The 15,012-nt window shown below is 43.2% G+C and overlaps 1 protein-coding gene across 4 annotated transcripts in view; it reads left to right on the top strand.

Annotated features, from left to right (window-relative positions):
* DPH6 (diphthamine biosynthesis 6) overlaps nt 1-15,012 on the top strand; it is a 379,645-nt gene that overhangs the window by 308,316 nt on the left and 56,317 nt on the right. Inside the window, exons 15-16 of one of the 4 annotated variants that reach the window (XR_012645934.1) lie at nt 3,255-3,408; nt 7,115-8,649. The exons of 1 other annotated variant lie outside the window; for it this stretch is intronic. Coding sequence is in view for 2 of the 3 variants with exons in the window: in XM_074996925.1 (XP_074853026.1) it covers nt 3,255-3,283 (29 nt within the window). In the remaining variant the exon portion in view is untranslated. Of the gene's footprint in view, nt 1-3,254; nt 3,409-7,114; nt 8,650-15,012 lie in introns of those variants that run through there. 2 more of the 4 variants (XM_074996925.1, XM_074996926.1) reach the window with 2 other exon arrangements.

The raw sequence follows: 15,012 nt of genomic DNA, 5'->3' as shown, positions 1-15,012 counted from the left end.
CGAGAGGGGAGGTTCTGCGCATGATACGCGTCACAGCAAACACGTTCTCTTCACTCGGCCTGGTTATCAATCTGGCAAAATCAAAAATAGACCCCACACAGGACATAGAGTTTCATAGGGGCTCGCATAAACTCGGTTACAGCGAGAGTATATCTACCAGAGGCTCGCTTTCGGGCCATCGGTTCCCTCGTGCAAGTCATCACCTTCAGCCCTACGGTGCCGGTCTTGACGTGCTTGCAGCTGCTGGGCCACATGGCAGCGGCGACGTTCGTAGTACAGAACGCCAGGTTACACATGCGCAGCATGCAGCACTGGCTGGCGAGCATATACAAACCGGCAATACACACCGTTCACAGGGTGGTGTCGCCCACAGCCGGGGTGCGCAAATCCCTACAATGGTGGGTAAACCCCAGGAACTTGCTAACAGGGGTACCCTTCCACCAGCCGCAAATATCGGTTTTTCTCACTACAGATGCCTCCCTCATAGGGTGGGGAGCGCACATGGGCGAAAAGGTGACTCAAGGACTGTGGTCACCCACGGAACAGTCACTACACATCAATGTACTGGAGCTCAGAGCAGTGTTCAACGCCTGCAGACACTTTCGAGACCACATACAAGGCAAACTAGTCGGGATCAGTACAGACAATACCTCCACCATGTTTTATATAAACAGGCAAGGAGGAGCTCGATCCCGTGCCCTATGCGCGGAAGCAATCCGCTTATGGAACTGGTGCATCGCCAACAATATAATCTTGAAAGCCTCATACTTGCCGGGTGCGCACAACGTGAAGGCAGACCAGCTGAGCAGGCGTTTTGCACTCACGCACGAGTGGCAGATCCGTCCCGATCTGCTACGGCCGATTTTCCACGCATGGGGTTTTCCCCAGATAGATCTGTTTGCCACTCAGCACAACAGGAAGAGCCCACGGTTCTGCTCCAGGGCAGGACTGGGATGGGAGTCCCTGGGGGACGTGTTCGCGATCCCGTGGAGGGGCCCCCTGCTTTATGCGTTTCCTCCCACAGTGCTGATCCACAAAGTTTTGCAAAAAGCCAGGAGGGAAAGGGCCCGGATGATCCTGATAGTCCCAACGTGGGATCGACAACAATGGTTCCCCCTACTCCTGCGCATGTCGGACCGTCCACCGATGCCCCTTCCGGTGGCGCCGGATCTGCTCACGCAAGCCCAGGGGTCCATAGTGCATCCGCACCCCCAAAGCCTGCGACTGCAAGCGTGGTTAATCCATGGCTCAGCTCCATAGAGAGCACATGCACAGTGGAAGTACAGCAAGTCCTAGAAAGTAGCAGGAGGACTTCCACCAGGAAGACCTACAAACAAAAGTGGACTCGCTTCACGGCTTGGTGTTCTACCAAACAGCTGGCCCCCCTTTTGGTGCCTATACCTACAATACTAGAGTATTTACTGGACTTCAAGAGAGGAGGACTCTCGCTATCCTCGTTAAAGGTCCACCTTGCCGCCATCTCGGCGTTCAGACATGAGGAGGACGGGCACACGGTGTTCGCCCACCCTATGGTTACCAGGTTCCTCAAAGGGTTGGTAAACCTATACCCCCCTCGGAGACCGATTCCACCTTCGTGGAACTTGGACCTGGTGCTTACCACACTAATGGGACCACCGTTCGAGCCCTTGGCCACGGTTCCCCTCCGCCTCCTTACAATAAAGACGACCTTTCTTCTTGCAATTACATCAGCTCGTAGGGTGAGCGAGCTCGCGGCAGTCATGGCAACGCCACCCTGCACTGTTTTTTCCAAGGAGGCGGTAACCATACGGCTGCATCCAGCCTTTGTTCCCAAAGTTTCTTCCGAGTTTCACATCAACGAACCTATTGTTCTACCCTCGTTTTATCCTAAGCCTCATAACTCCAACGAAGAGGCGCGCCTACACCTCCTGGACGTGAGGAGGGCGCTAGCCTTCTACGTAGACAGGACCAAGTCCTTCCGGAAAATGGATAGACTCCTAGTCTCCCTCGCTCCCAAATCGAAAGGAGAGGGTCTCTCCTCGCAGAGAATCTCGAAGCACATTGTATCCTGCATAAAAATGTGCTACGAGCTCAAAAAGACTCCTTTATCGGCCACTCCCAGGGCTCATTCCACCAGGGCGGTGGCGGCATCAACAGCCTTTTTCAAGGGCATTGCGTTAAAAGACATTTGCAGAGCGGCGACCTGGTCATCCTACGACACCTTCGCCAAACATTACGCCCTTCACAGGGTATTCCAAGAGGATACCCGTCTCTCTGCAGCGGTCCTCTCGGGGACAAGCTGCACATAATCCGATTACCCACCTCCTATCTTGGGTTACTGCTGGGTAGTCACCTATTGTGGAGCACCCACGGGGACACTCGAAGAAGAAAGAGAAGTTACTCACCGTAGTAACGGTGGTTCTTCGAGATGTGTCCCCGTGGGTGCTCCACTTCCCGCCCATCCTCCCCGCTTCGGATCTCTGTTAGTGTTTTACAGGGGCACCCGAGGTGGTTGGTCGAGGAACTGGCGGGGACCGGATCGCGCACATGGCCAGGAGCGTGCAAGGGAGCGGCGCGCGCCGGCGCATGCGCGGTCCGGCAGAAACTGCTTGGAAGATCCGATCTGCGGCGCCAGGCAAGCCCAACACCTATTGTGGAGCACCCATGGGGACACATCTCGAAGAACCACTGTTACTATAGTGAGTAACTTCTCTTTTCTCTTTTTTTGACTACAAAATAGAACATTCTTCAAGTATATGCCAGTGTGTATCCCATTTTAGGTGTGCATGAGCCTCACTGCTCACAAAACTGGAAGCTTTTGAGTAGTTGTGTCTGTTGGCTCCACACATTCATCTTGGGTCTTCTCATGCACCTGTGTTAGGCTAAAGGGCAGAGCTGTGTGATGTTCCCTTGGAGTTTGAAGGCAGTGGCAGTGAGGTGGAACCTGGTGAGTGTCCAGACCATTAATTCTTAGCCTTGGCTAAACCATCTGCAAACCTTCTGATTTTCATCAGGACTCTCTAAATTTCCTTTATCTTTAAGTGCGTCAGTAGGATGACTGAAGTTGAACTGAGTATCAATAACTAAACACACCCCATGTTGACCACTCCTCTTATAGGTCTCCTTAATATAGCAAACTTGAAACCTTCAGGTTTAAAACCCTGACCATCCTGCAATGGACAAATCCCGTTCAAAGGGGACTAGTTTAGGGAAATTGCATATACCTAGTAGATCCTGTCATGCCTACTTTTTTTTTTTCCTGATGATGTTGTTAGAATGTGTAAGCTGGGAGAGACAAGGTTGAAACTCCATCTTCTAGAACAGGGGTCAGCAACTTTTCCAAGGTAAAGTGCCAAAATTTGACCTTTGACCCCTTGTCCAGGGTGCTACGGGACTGGTTGTTTAAAAAAAAGCCAACAGTATACTGAGGTGAGTAACTGTTCTATTCTAACTACACTTTGCTATGCATTTAGATATAGATAGGCTTCCATTGATCACATTAGGGACCAGAGGGAACACTTCACAGGAGATAAATATAGTAACCACATACTGTTTTTCCATTCCTGAGGTTATTTCAGTAGCTCGCATGAGCAGTCTTTCTGGTGAGCTCAGAACTCCAGTGTTCATTGTAGAAAGAGCTCAATCTGGACATGAAGGGGAAAAGAAGATGCTTAGCTTATGTAGACCTTAAAATCCTTGAAACGGGAAAGGAGCACCACCAATAGTCTTCTTAAATGATCTGCTGATTAGAAAAGTGCTTTTTTTTTAGCACAAAGAATTTCAATGTTCGTTTAAACCAGATCAGGCAAAGTAGTGCAGCCTGCCTGCAGCTGACAAAGTAAGAGGGGAACTGAGAATATGTGCACTGTCTGTGTTGTAACAGATTAATGGAAAGTATTATTGCCAGTGTTATTGATGTCAGAAGCAGCTAAAGGTTTGTGATGCAAATTTGAGAAAGATAGCATTCTGTCAGCCTAAGACCAAATGTAAAGTTTTATTGAACAAAGTGTACTACTGATGGTGAACTTCTCAGAGGCAATCCCTGATAACATATGAGAGCATTATAGGCATCGTGCTGAGCCCACAGGACATGTTAGAAGTAGGAGGATTAGATTAAGCTGACATATATACTTAGTAAGATGCTGTTAAATCTTTAGAAGTGTTTAAAATAAATTTGACCATTTCTTTCTTATGCTCATTTACATATACATTAATATAAACACGTCAGCATGATTTGCCATACCATCCAGTAGACTAGATTATACCTCAGTATAGGAATGATGAATTATCATAATTCACACCATTAGGATTTCACAAACCTTGTTCCACACACTGTACACAAAAATACTTCTAAATATTTAATAGGGAATGCATAAGGTCTTGCATTTGCTAAAACATCATCTTATTTAATGCTGAGTTTTAATACTATAGGAAAAAGAAAAAGGACACAATAGGGCAAAAGGATATAAATAAAAATGTAATTTGGTAATAGTATAATATTAATAAATATGTGCTCAATTTTAGAGCATGATGCTACTCAAAAATAACTCTTTGGAATAAAGAGATTTACAGACTTTTGTGCTTATTAAATCTCAGTTATTCCCATAGTAAACTTGAAATATGCAAGAAAATGTTGTTTCTAATAGCCAGCCCTGTGTTTTCATCCTGGCATTTGGAAATCAGGTAGTAGCCTTGAAGAGTTGTTCATCATTTCCAGTGACAAAAATTCTGCAAGCCATATTCCGTAATCAGTTATAACAAATAAATGTCCTTTTTCTTTTTTGAGTGCTTGCTCGTATCTATTCAGGTTAGATGTGCATGCATCACATGCACAGTTCATCACTGTCAGAAAGTTTTAGTCTAGCTGCTACCCATGGGGTCAGCAGTAGGGCCCCCAAGACTGGTGTCAGTGAGGGGCCCTAAGTATGACCCTGTCTACCCAACCACTGCTCAGTTTCTTCTTACCACCAGGAAGAGCCGTTAGTTCTGTGGCAGAGTACTTGTTCTTAGTATTAGGCAGTTGGCAGGTGAAGTGTCTCCCTCCTCTCCCCAGGGCCCCTACAAAAATTGGGGTATAAAAAAAGTCACAGAGCTTCAAGCAGCGTAGCTCCTGATGGAAGTCCGTGCTGACTGGTGATCCCCATGACTCCTGCCTTCGTTGTTTGTACTAAGTTCATCAGGCTGATAAAGTCGATTTTGCAAGGCTTTTAAGCACCAGACTCACAAGGAGCATGAATTTCATCTCCATCAGTTCCTCATGGAGTTGTTGCTTCAACCTTCATGGCAGGAGCCCACATTGGGTTCTTCAGTGCATGGTGTGCCATCTTCAAACACAGCCCAGTGCCCAAGAAAGACTCTGCTCAGCACCAACAGTCCCCAAAGCCTCCAGCACAGTGCTGCTCTTACTCTTCAGCAGAGGCTTTGAAGACTTCCAGGGTGCCAGCATTGGCTCCATCAGCCTCAATACCCTCTATGCAATTGGTACCCAAAAGCTCCAGGGCCCATGAATCCAATGCCTTGGCATGCTGTGCGCTGAGCCCTATTCTCCTCTACTCACCTACAGGAGAACCAGTGCTGGTCAGCCCTTTATCCATGTTTGACTTGTACGAGGTGGTGTGGGGACTTACTGAAATGATGCACTCCCAGCTCAAACTGAGGCCTCTGTCTCTCGGTGTGTCTCCACAGACAAGCTTGCCTTAATGTGTCTGCCTGCTCAAGTGCCTTGCCACTCGGAGTCCCAGCACTGCTCAAAGACCTGGCTTGGCTGTTAGCAGCATGGCAGTCATAGACACAGCACTGATCTCCGTCCCACTGCATGCATGTCCGCTCCTCTGTGGTGGGTGGGTCTGGCTCCAGATCTTCAACATGCTCTGCCCACTGCACCAGTGTGACACACTGTATTTCTTCAAGACAGCATCCTTCCTGGCACCACTCCAGTCTGGGCTCTTCTACCCCCAGAGTTTGTACCAAATGTATGGCAATGATGGCAGCCTTTCTTCAATGCAATGACATTCAGGTATACCCCTACCTGAGCAGTTGGCTCCTGCAGGACCACTCTTCCCACCAGGTGGAGACTCAAGTGACTTTAACCAAAGAAACTCTATACAAGCTGGGGCTCATGCTCAATCCAGCAAAGTCCTCATTGATCCCAACTCAACGCATAGAGTTCATTGGAGCAGTAGTCTATGCCGCCAAGGTGAGGGCGTTCCTTCCCAATCATCGCTTCCAGGCTGGTGTCCAGATTCTATGCTTCCTGTCCAAGTTTCAGGTCACCACGTTCAGAACGTGCCTTTGCCTGGTGGATTATATGGCGACATATACATACATAGTCCCGCTTGCCAAGGCAGGGCTACCATCAGTGTATTGCCCCAGCCAGAATGGCCTAGACATGCTTGTTATGGTGCCACAGCTGTCTCTGATGGCCTTCACTGGTGGCCAGGTCTGCAAAACGTGCTGGTTGTTGTCCACTTTCACAGCTCCCAGTCTACCATGTCTCTGGTAACAGATGCATCTGCTTTGGGCTGGGGGACCCATCTGGGGACCTCACCACTCAGGAGATGTGTCTGTAGAGAAGTTATCTCTTCACATGAATGTGCATGAGTTTCAGACCATTCATCTCAATTGTCTCACCTTTCAACGTCACCTTTCCAACAGTCATGCACCCTGTGTGTACACACCTAACTGAATAGAAATGAGCAACAAATCTCAAAGAACAGCAGTTACAAAGATGAGTAATCATTTGTTCTTCAATAAGTTTTCAGAGTCATATCCCAGAATGTGAATTGTATATTCAGTTCCAACTTAGTTAACAGTTTTGTTGATGATATGGAGTGAATCATAATACAATATGGTGACAGCAGCAAAAATTATTGAAAACTTTCTTGAGCTGAAGTAAGGTGCTTATTGTGAATATATGCAGGGAGCAGATCTATTAAGTAAAAAGATGTCATTGTTGGCTAGTCACTTCTCAAAATGGGACTATGTAATTTTGTCTATGCTTTACATAGTGGCTCCTATGTACCTTCATAACACATACTGCCCTTTGAAAATGGTACAGAAGGAATAAGGGGGCAAGGCTGATCAGCAGAAATCCACTCTGGCAGCAATTTGGTCTTTTTCTATTTGTATCTCATAGGTATGTGACTGTGCATTGTGTGTTAGAAGAGAATTAAGACAAACAACCATGCTGTTGCTGATATATTGAAGTCATAACAAGTGCTGTGACCTGACAGCTAGTACTTTGGCAAGTCATCTATTCTGAAGCACTTTATAAGAGATCAAAATAATCCTAGACGCACTTCTTAGCCCAGGTTTTTGAAGACAAGCTCATGGAAAAATCGGTTTGGATACTGCCTCCTGAAGCTAGCAAATAATGTGTTATGTTGCCATGTTCATTTTTAACCTGATGTGATTATGATCTACAAAAAATAAATACAATGTAATGCTTCTAAACTGGTCGTTTTCCAACTGATTAGGTGCAGGCTATTAAGTTTATTCAGATAATGTAACATCTAAGCAAATTTTCCAGATGACAGCTAAAAAAGATACAATATGTTTCCAATATTTGATAGACGATGCATTCTTCAGGGAATCCTAGTGGATAAAACAACTAAACATAATGAGAGAAATTTGAACAAAGTGAACAAGAAAAGACTTTTTATCATGTGTCTAGGCAGGGACATTTTGTGAATTAAGCTAAAGAATCCTAAGATCACTGTATGTCTGAGAGAGAGTCACTGAATGTTCAATAATGCATATGAAATTTACATCTTTAGTTAATTCAGCTTAATGTGCCTGAGTATCCCCATTTAGATTTGCTCTCTGTGAAATAGTTTGTAGAAGGACCTGGGAAAATCTCTAACACTTACAGGCCCCAGCTGACAAACATCGACATGCTTAACTTTCCTCAAAACAGAGAGAGAGAATAAATGCATGAGTTTGAAGATCTTAGATATGAAAAACTGATCAGGAAAATAGTGTGCCATTTTGGTCTATGCAGGACCTGTTTTACATATGCCAGATTCGAGACTGTTCCTAAAAGTTCTGGTGCTCTACTCAGCACAGCACCAGCACTTTTCACCTGCCCCTTCTTCCAAGGACTCCTCCAAATGGAGAGGAGAGGGCGAAGTTATGAGAAAGGGCTTGCCAACTGTCCTAGATCGAACATCATTTACTGCAATGGTGTCCAGTCTGGGAGGGTTGGCAATGCAGGAACAGGGCTGGGAAGGAGTTGCAGGCTGCAGGAGCAACAGGCAGCTGTGCAGCATGTTGGAGAGAAGAGGCGCTCTTAAGAGGAAAATACTGCTATTTCCAGCCGCCCACTGCATGGCTACCTCCTGCACCATGTGACCACCAACCATGTGAATGCCTCTCAGTGAGTGGGGCTGGGTGCTTATGCTTGAGGAGATGACTGGGGGCTGCCAGAACCCCTGGGAAGGGTGGCTGAGGGCTACGGGAGCTTGAGCGCTGAGCCTGAGGGTGTGACTGGGGACAGGGATGGGGCTGATAGAGCCCTTAAGGACCACACAAATGTACAGGGTACTGTGAAATTTGGGGCAGTGTGGTACCCTAAGCAGCTGCATGTTTTACATATGAGTAGGGATGGCCCTGGCCAGATGAAGGAGAAATGAGAATGTGACAGTGACAGGGAAAACAGCTAATTTTGGGGAGATTTAAGTATTGTCACTTTACTAGACATTCTGAAAAATTTTGACGTGTGAAAAGGATGATGAAAATACGTCAGAGTATGAAAGTAAAGAAACATATCCTCCCTTCAGGTATAAAAGAAATACTCAATATGTGGATGTTCAGTATCGTGCTGAAAATACTGAAGGTTGCATGCTTTGTTTGCATTAAATAATTATCTTGGCTTAACACTCCCAAAAGCATTGATTTATTTGGTTTGTTGATATCTTATGGGACCTGTAGATGCAAGTAAAAATCAAGATAGGGATCCTGTTGTTTTAGGTTCCATGCAGAACAGATATTTACATTAAAAATGTGGTCCCTCTCCTGAAGAGGTTATAGTCCTAACACACAGGTCAGGCAAAAGCTAAGAGAACACAAACAAACAGCTTTTAACATACCAGCCGGTTAAGCACAGTGATGTTCAGCAAATGGCATGTTGGTTCCACCTTTTTAAAAATTTATTTGTCTGTATTTCTCCTTATAATTTTTAACATATGTGGGCCCAGGATGGTGTGAAGGGGAAAAGCAACATTATAGAGAAAGAGAAGAGGGACATGAGGCGATAACAGCTCTAGTGTCAGCCACAGGAAGTGCCTGGGAGACCACCTAGGAGCTTTAACTCTCCCTAGTCATCCTCTCTCTAGTCATGGTGGGCAAGGGCAAAGGATTCCGCAGTGCTGCAAGTGGCAGTGACTGGAACGATAAAGAGGGACATTTATACCGCACCAACTATGTTCCTCTGCATTTCTAAATCCACAAGTGGATTTTTTCCATCCATGTGCAGAATTAATTTTTGTCTGCTTTAAATCTTATGCCAATATGCACCACCAATAGACACTAGTTGTGGGCACCCTTCTAATAAGCTGGACAGCATTGGTACGTCTCCTGAGTGGTGCTGCCCACCAACCTTCAACATGGCAGAAGCGGCCCTGATGCTCAACAGATCCAGTGGCAGTGGTCTAGAATTATTCTTTTCTAGTCTCCTCTTTTCCCTCAGTCTGAGGCCTCAGCACAAGCAATTAAAGCTAAAAAAGTTTTCCATGATTAGCAATGGGATCTTAATCAGTTATAGATTTAAATTGGAAAAGGACCCACTAAGGATTACACAAAGGAGGGAAAGTGAAATTTGAAAATACTCTTTGCTCCTACATAGCACATCCATCAGCCTCTGATAGAGTATTCCATAAATATTAATGAATTAAATCTTACAGCATTCTAGTAAGGCAGAAGAATATTATTAGTTTCATTTCACAAATGGGGGACATCAGACAGAAGTTGAGACTTAATTAAGATCACAAAGGAAGGCTGTGGGAGAGCCAGGATTAGATATTGTAGGCTCAGTTGTACATACATAATAATTTCCTTTGAAAGGGCATAACAACTGCTGAAGTTAGTAAGATTTGTGCGTGTACAGCTGGTGGCATGTTGAAACCTCAGTTCCTGATTCCTTCCCAAACCTCTGCTTCAGCTATAAGAATCATAAAAGTCAGAGATGGAAAAGTCCTACTTGATGTTCCAGTCCGTTTCCTCGCCAGTGAAGAATTGTCCGTATTCATTTATGTCCATGGTAGTTTTTCAGTCCTGAATATTAGGGCTCTGCATCTTCCCTTGGGCAACTATAACACACATTAATATATTTCACTGTTAGGATATTTTTTTCTGATATTAAGATATTAAGTTTAATGTCTTACTTAATAATTTCATCTCTTTAGTCCTAACCGTAACTCTGCGAGTCCCCCAAATACTCTACATCTTTGCTGTTCACACCTCCACCTGAACACACACATTATATTAAAGCAATACATATTTGACTTTTGTTGTCTTTCCTTAGCCACCTAATCATTGTTAGTGCCGTTCTCTGTGTTCACTCCCATATGTCCATATCTATTGGTAATGAATAGTTCATTGCTGCTGTTCCTCACTGAATGCACTATCTCCTAAATTTTATATTAATCAAGTGTGAGGGACAGTTCACAATGGCTACAAAATCAGTAATAGAAATGTGGCTGGTTTGTAACTGGTTTTGCCATCACCAGCAGATGATGCAGAAGTGGGGAAATATTTGTTGTTGTGACTAAAGTATATAATTTGGACAGACTATAAGATAGTAAATGTATTATAATGAAGTCTGAAATAGATTGTGAAAACTAAGCTTGGTTTTCTACCAAATCCTATTAATTTAGGTTAAATGGAAAATCTAGGATACAATTGGCAAACCTAAAGACAGGAAGATTTACTTTTAATTCCTCAAGCTTCCTGTAAAGAAAGCAAAGAATTTGCCAGCTCTAGTTCAGGCGTCAGATCTTTGCTGCTGTTTCAATAAATAAGTAAACAAACACTGGCTGAATTAGTACTTGGGAAGATAAATCATGTTATAATATGTATACTCAGGTTGGAAACATTGACTCAATCCCCTGTGGTGCTTCAAAATTGTGGAGAAAATAGTTAAATTTGGTCTTGGACCACAGAAAGTGGCTTTGAAATCTTGGTATAATTGCCCAAAGTATCCAATCAATAAGCTTTGGATATTAATGTAAATGGTAGTTAACGCTGGCCGTTGAAATTTTTTACACCTATTTTTAAGTCCTCTTCTTATTTCACCTAGTGCAAGCCATTTTGTAATATATTTTAGGAAAGACTCTCACATTGACTTATGGAAAAAGCATTGTTCTAATTCATTTTTATGTTAGCTACCCTGAGCTTGGTAAAATTCTTTTAAAATTAGTATTACCAGTTGACTTAATTCTTTTATGAACATATTTTTGCCTCTGATACAGTTGCTTAAATGTATTAGTTCTTTCTTTAGAGCATGGGCCCTCTGTTCTTTTGTATTGCAAGTTTTCTGTTCCAACTGTGTAGCTGCCAGAAAAGAGATCTCCAACTGCCTTATGCTGCTGAAGGCCAAAGCCAAACGTCAGAGCCAGAAGCTGTGGTGAGAACTCCTAGTTGTGAAGAGTAGACCAGCATGTGTCTCTTGAAGGTGATGATATTGCAAAAGTCTCATACCAGAGTATCTTGGCCTAAACTGTAGAAGGAAATAAAATCTTTAGTAGACTTACCCAGTGATTAGTTTTAAACAACACATTTCATTTTTGATCTAGAGTACTAACAAGATATAGAAGACAATCTGAAACTACTATAAAACTGACAATGTTGTTTGTAGAACAGTGGTGGCCAATAATTTTTGATGATAAGCCACTCCAAGAATTTGTAAGTGGTCCATGGCTTCACTTTTCTATGGAGAGGGTGTGAGTTTTGGGACAGAGGCTGGGTACAGAAGAGAGCTTGCGATAGGGGATTCAGGTGCAGGAGAGGTCAGATCCAAAAGCTTTATGTGTTGAATCCAGCCCACAGGCCACATTTTGCCCACCCCTGTTTTAGGATCTCTGTTCTTGAAATCAGGGATGTATTTATAATATATTTCATCCCTCCATAGTATTTTCACATTTGTGTCTGGATTTATATTCTGTTTGCAAGCAATTCACAGAATTCAGGTTTGTGCATAAAATGGACTTTTTAATTCCTCAGTTCGTTAAAGCTATTGTTTTTATGTGATTAGATCTCTGTCAGTAAGGCACCTGCAGATAAATACAATTTTCATAGAAACATCAATGGACTATAATGATAAATTTCTATGTTTGCTACCATGTAGGAATCTAGTTTTGGAAGCGCTTTAGGCTGTTTTCTCAGTAGACAATTGGATGCTATATTTTTCAAGGCCTTTTCTGTGGTGGCCTTGTCAGTGCTTGGTTCTTTTTGGCCTTATCTCTCAACAGTAATGTGGATCCCTTAGAAGAAGCTGAGTAGCTTGGGTAAGTCTGCAAAAAATGATGAAATAAAAATCTGCTTTCTTATACACTAGATTGTAAGAAAATTTGTTTTCGATTAGCTGTGATAAAAATCTGGGTAAGTCACTATCCTTTAGGAAAGTGGTGAATTTGGTGCCTGTATGTTAAACAAACACACACACACTCACACACCAGTGCATGCATTAACTACAAATGGCTTGGTAGCATGCCCAAATGAGAGCTGAGAAGCTTTCATTCAGTGTGATATTAACACAACATCAGTATATCAATAAACATGCTATAGCAATGACTTTAGGCAGAAAATCATAGCAAAATTTTGTGGCAGGTATGACCATAGATGAATTAGTGGCATGTGTGCTGTTCCTGTGAATATCAAAGGTGGGGAAATTGCCCTGGTAGTGCACAAGACAGTTGAAATCTCTGTGAAGGCTTTATTTAAATGTGTCAACATTGCAAATTAATTCCAGTTCAAATGTCTCCCTCTGTAATCTTGTGGTAAAATTCTTTTATAGAAGAATGGCTACTTTCAAATCCTTTATTAAATGTCCAGGAAGATTAAAGTGTTCCGCTCTAGGTTTATGTGTATTCCAATTCCTGATGTCCGTTCATCCTTTGGCAGAGAGATTGGTTTGTCCACTATACATGGCAGAGGCGCATTGCTGGCACATGGTGGCATATATTGTATCAGTGGATGTGCAGGTGTATGAGCTACTGATGGTGCAGCTGATGTGGTTAGATCCAGTGTTGGTGTCACTTGTATAGATACAAGTGGAAAGAGTTGTCAACAGGGTTTGTTGTAGGGATAGGTTCCTAGGTTAGTGTTTCTGTGGTGTGGTGTTCTGATAATCATGGAAATCAGTTACACCTCTTGATCAGGCTAACAACAGTGGACTGATATACTGGGAAATTGATAGTGTTGGCCACCTGGCTTTTGTGACTAGACCCACAGCAAATCTCCTTTTTCCCATAGTAACAGACAGTAAGCCGTGCTAGTTTATACACTATCAAAACAAAAAGCAGTCAAGTAGCACTTTAAAGACTAGCAAAATAGTTTATTAGGTGAGCTTTCTTGGGACAGACCCACTTCTTCAGACCATAGCCAGACCAGAACAGACTCAATATTTAAGACACAGAGAACCAAAAACAGTAGGCAAGGAGGACAAATCAGAAAAAGATAATCAAGGTGAGCAAATCAGAGAGTGGAGGGGTGGGGGGGAAGATCAAGAATTAGATTGAGCCAAGTATGCAGACGAGCCCCTATACTGACTCAGAAAGTTCCCATCACGATTTAAACCATGTGTTAATGTGCCGAATCTGAATATAAATGTCAGCTCGTCCATTTCTCTTTCTAAAACAGAGCAATAATTTCTCTTCAGTAACACACATACCTTGAGGTCATTAACAGAATTCCCCATTCCATTAAAATGTTGACTAACTGGTTTGTGGATCTGGAGTGTTTTGATGTCTGTTTTGTGCCCGTTGACCCTTTGTCTAAGGGAGTTAGAAGTGTGTCCAATATACAAAGCATCTGGGCATTGTTGGCACATGATGGCATACATGATGCTAGTAGAGGAGCATGAGAAGGTGCCCGTGATTCTGTGAGTAACCTGGTTAGTGAATCACAGGCATTTTCTCGTGCTCCTCTACTAACAGCATATATGCCATCATGTGCCAACAATGCCCAGATGCTTTGTATATTGGACACACTTCTAACTCCCTTAGACAAAGGGTCAACGGGCACAAAACAGACATCAAAACACTCCAGATCCACAAACCAGTTAGTCAACATTTTAATGGAATGGGGAATTCTGTTAATGACCTCAAGGTATGTGTGTTACTGAAGAGAAATTATCGCTCCATTTTAGAAAGAGAAGTGGACGAGCTGACATTTATATTCAAATTCGGCACATTAACACATGGTTTAAATCGTGATGGGAACTTTCTCAGTCAGTATAGGGGCTCGTCTGCATACTTGGCTCAATCTAATTCTTGATCTTCCCCCCACCCCTCCACTCTCTGATTTGCTCACCTTGATTATCTTTTTCTGATTTGTCCTCCTTGCTTACTGTTTTTGGTTCTCTGTGTCTTAAATATTGAGTCTGTTCTGGTCTGGCTATGGTCTGAAGAAGTGGGTCTGTCCCACAAAAGCTCACCTAATAAACTATTTTGCTAGTCTTTAAAGTGCTACTTGACTGCTTTTTCCTTTTTCCCATGGTTGAGGAGAGTAGTAATCTGTTTTCTTTATTGCTGTTACTGAAGCATATTTCTCGTGTTTTGTTTCTTCTTGTGGAAGCATATTTTTAGAAGATGATTGAATTTGAAATTTAAATAACGAAGTTCCTTTTTGTTGCTACCACTTTCATAAGACTATGGGAAGACAGCAACTGAAAACAGGCCTGAAATAAAGCACTTTGTGTGTAGCGTCTGAGATTTGAATTACCATAAACCAACTCTGATTAAAACCTTTTCCACAGTTCAGTTATGCAAGTGTTCGGGGTTTTTTTTTTTTTAAGTTTTTGAAGCACCTTTGAAACTC

The sequence above is a fragment of the Carettochelys insculpta genome, chromosome 6 (genome assembly GCF_033958435.1).
Source record: "Carettochelys insculpta isolate YL-2023 chromosome 6, ASM3395843v1, whole genome shotgun sequence".
Lineage (NCBI taxonomy): Eukaryota > Metazoa > Chordata > Testudines > Carettochelyidae > Carettochelys > Carettochelys insculpta.
This window is presented reverse-complemented; position numbering and strand designations above follow the sequence as displayed.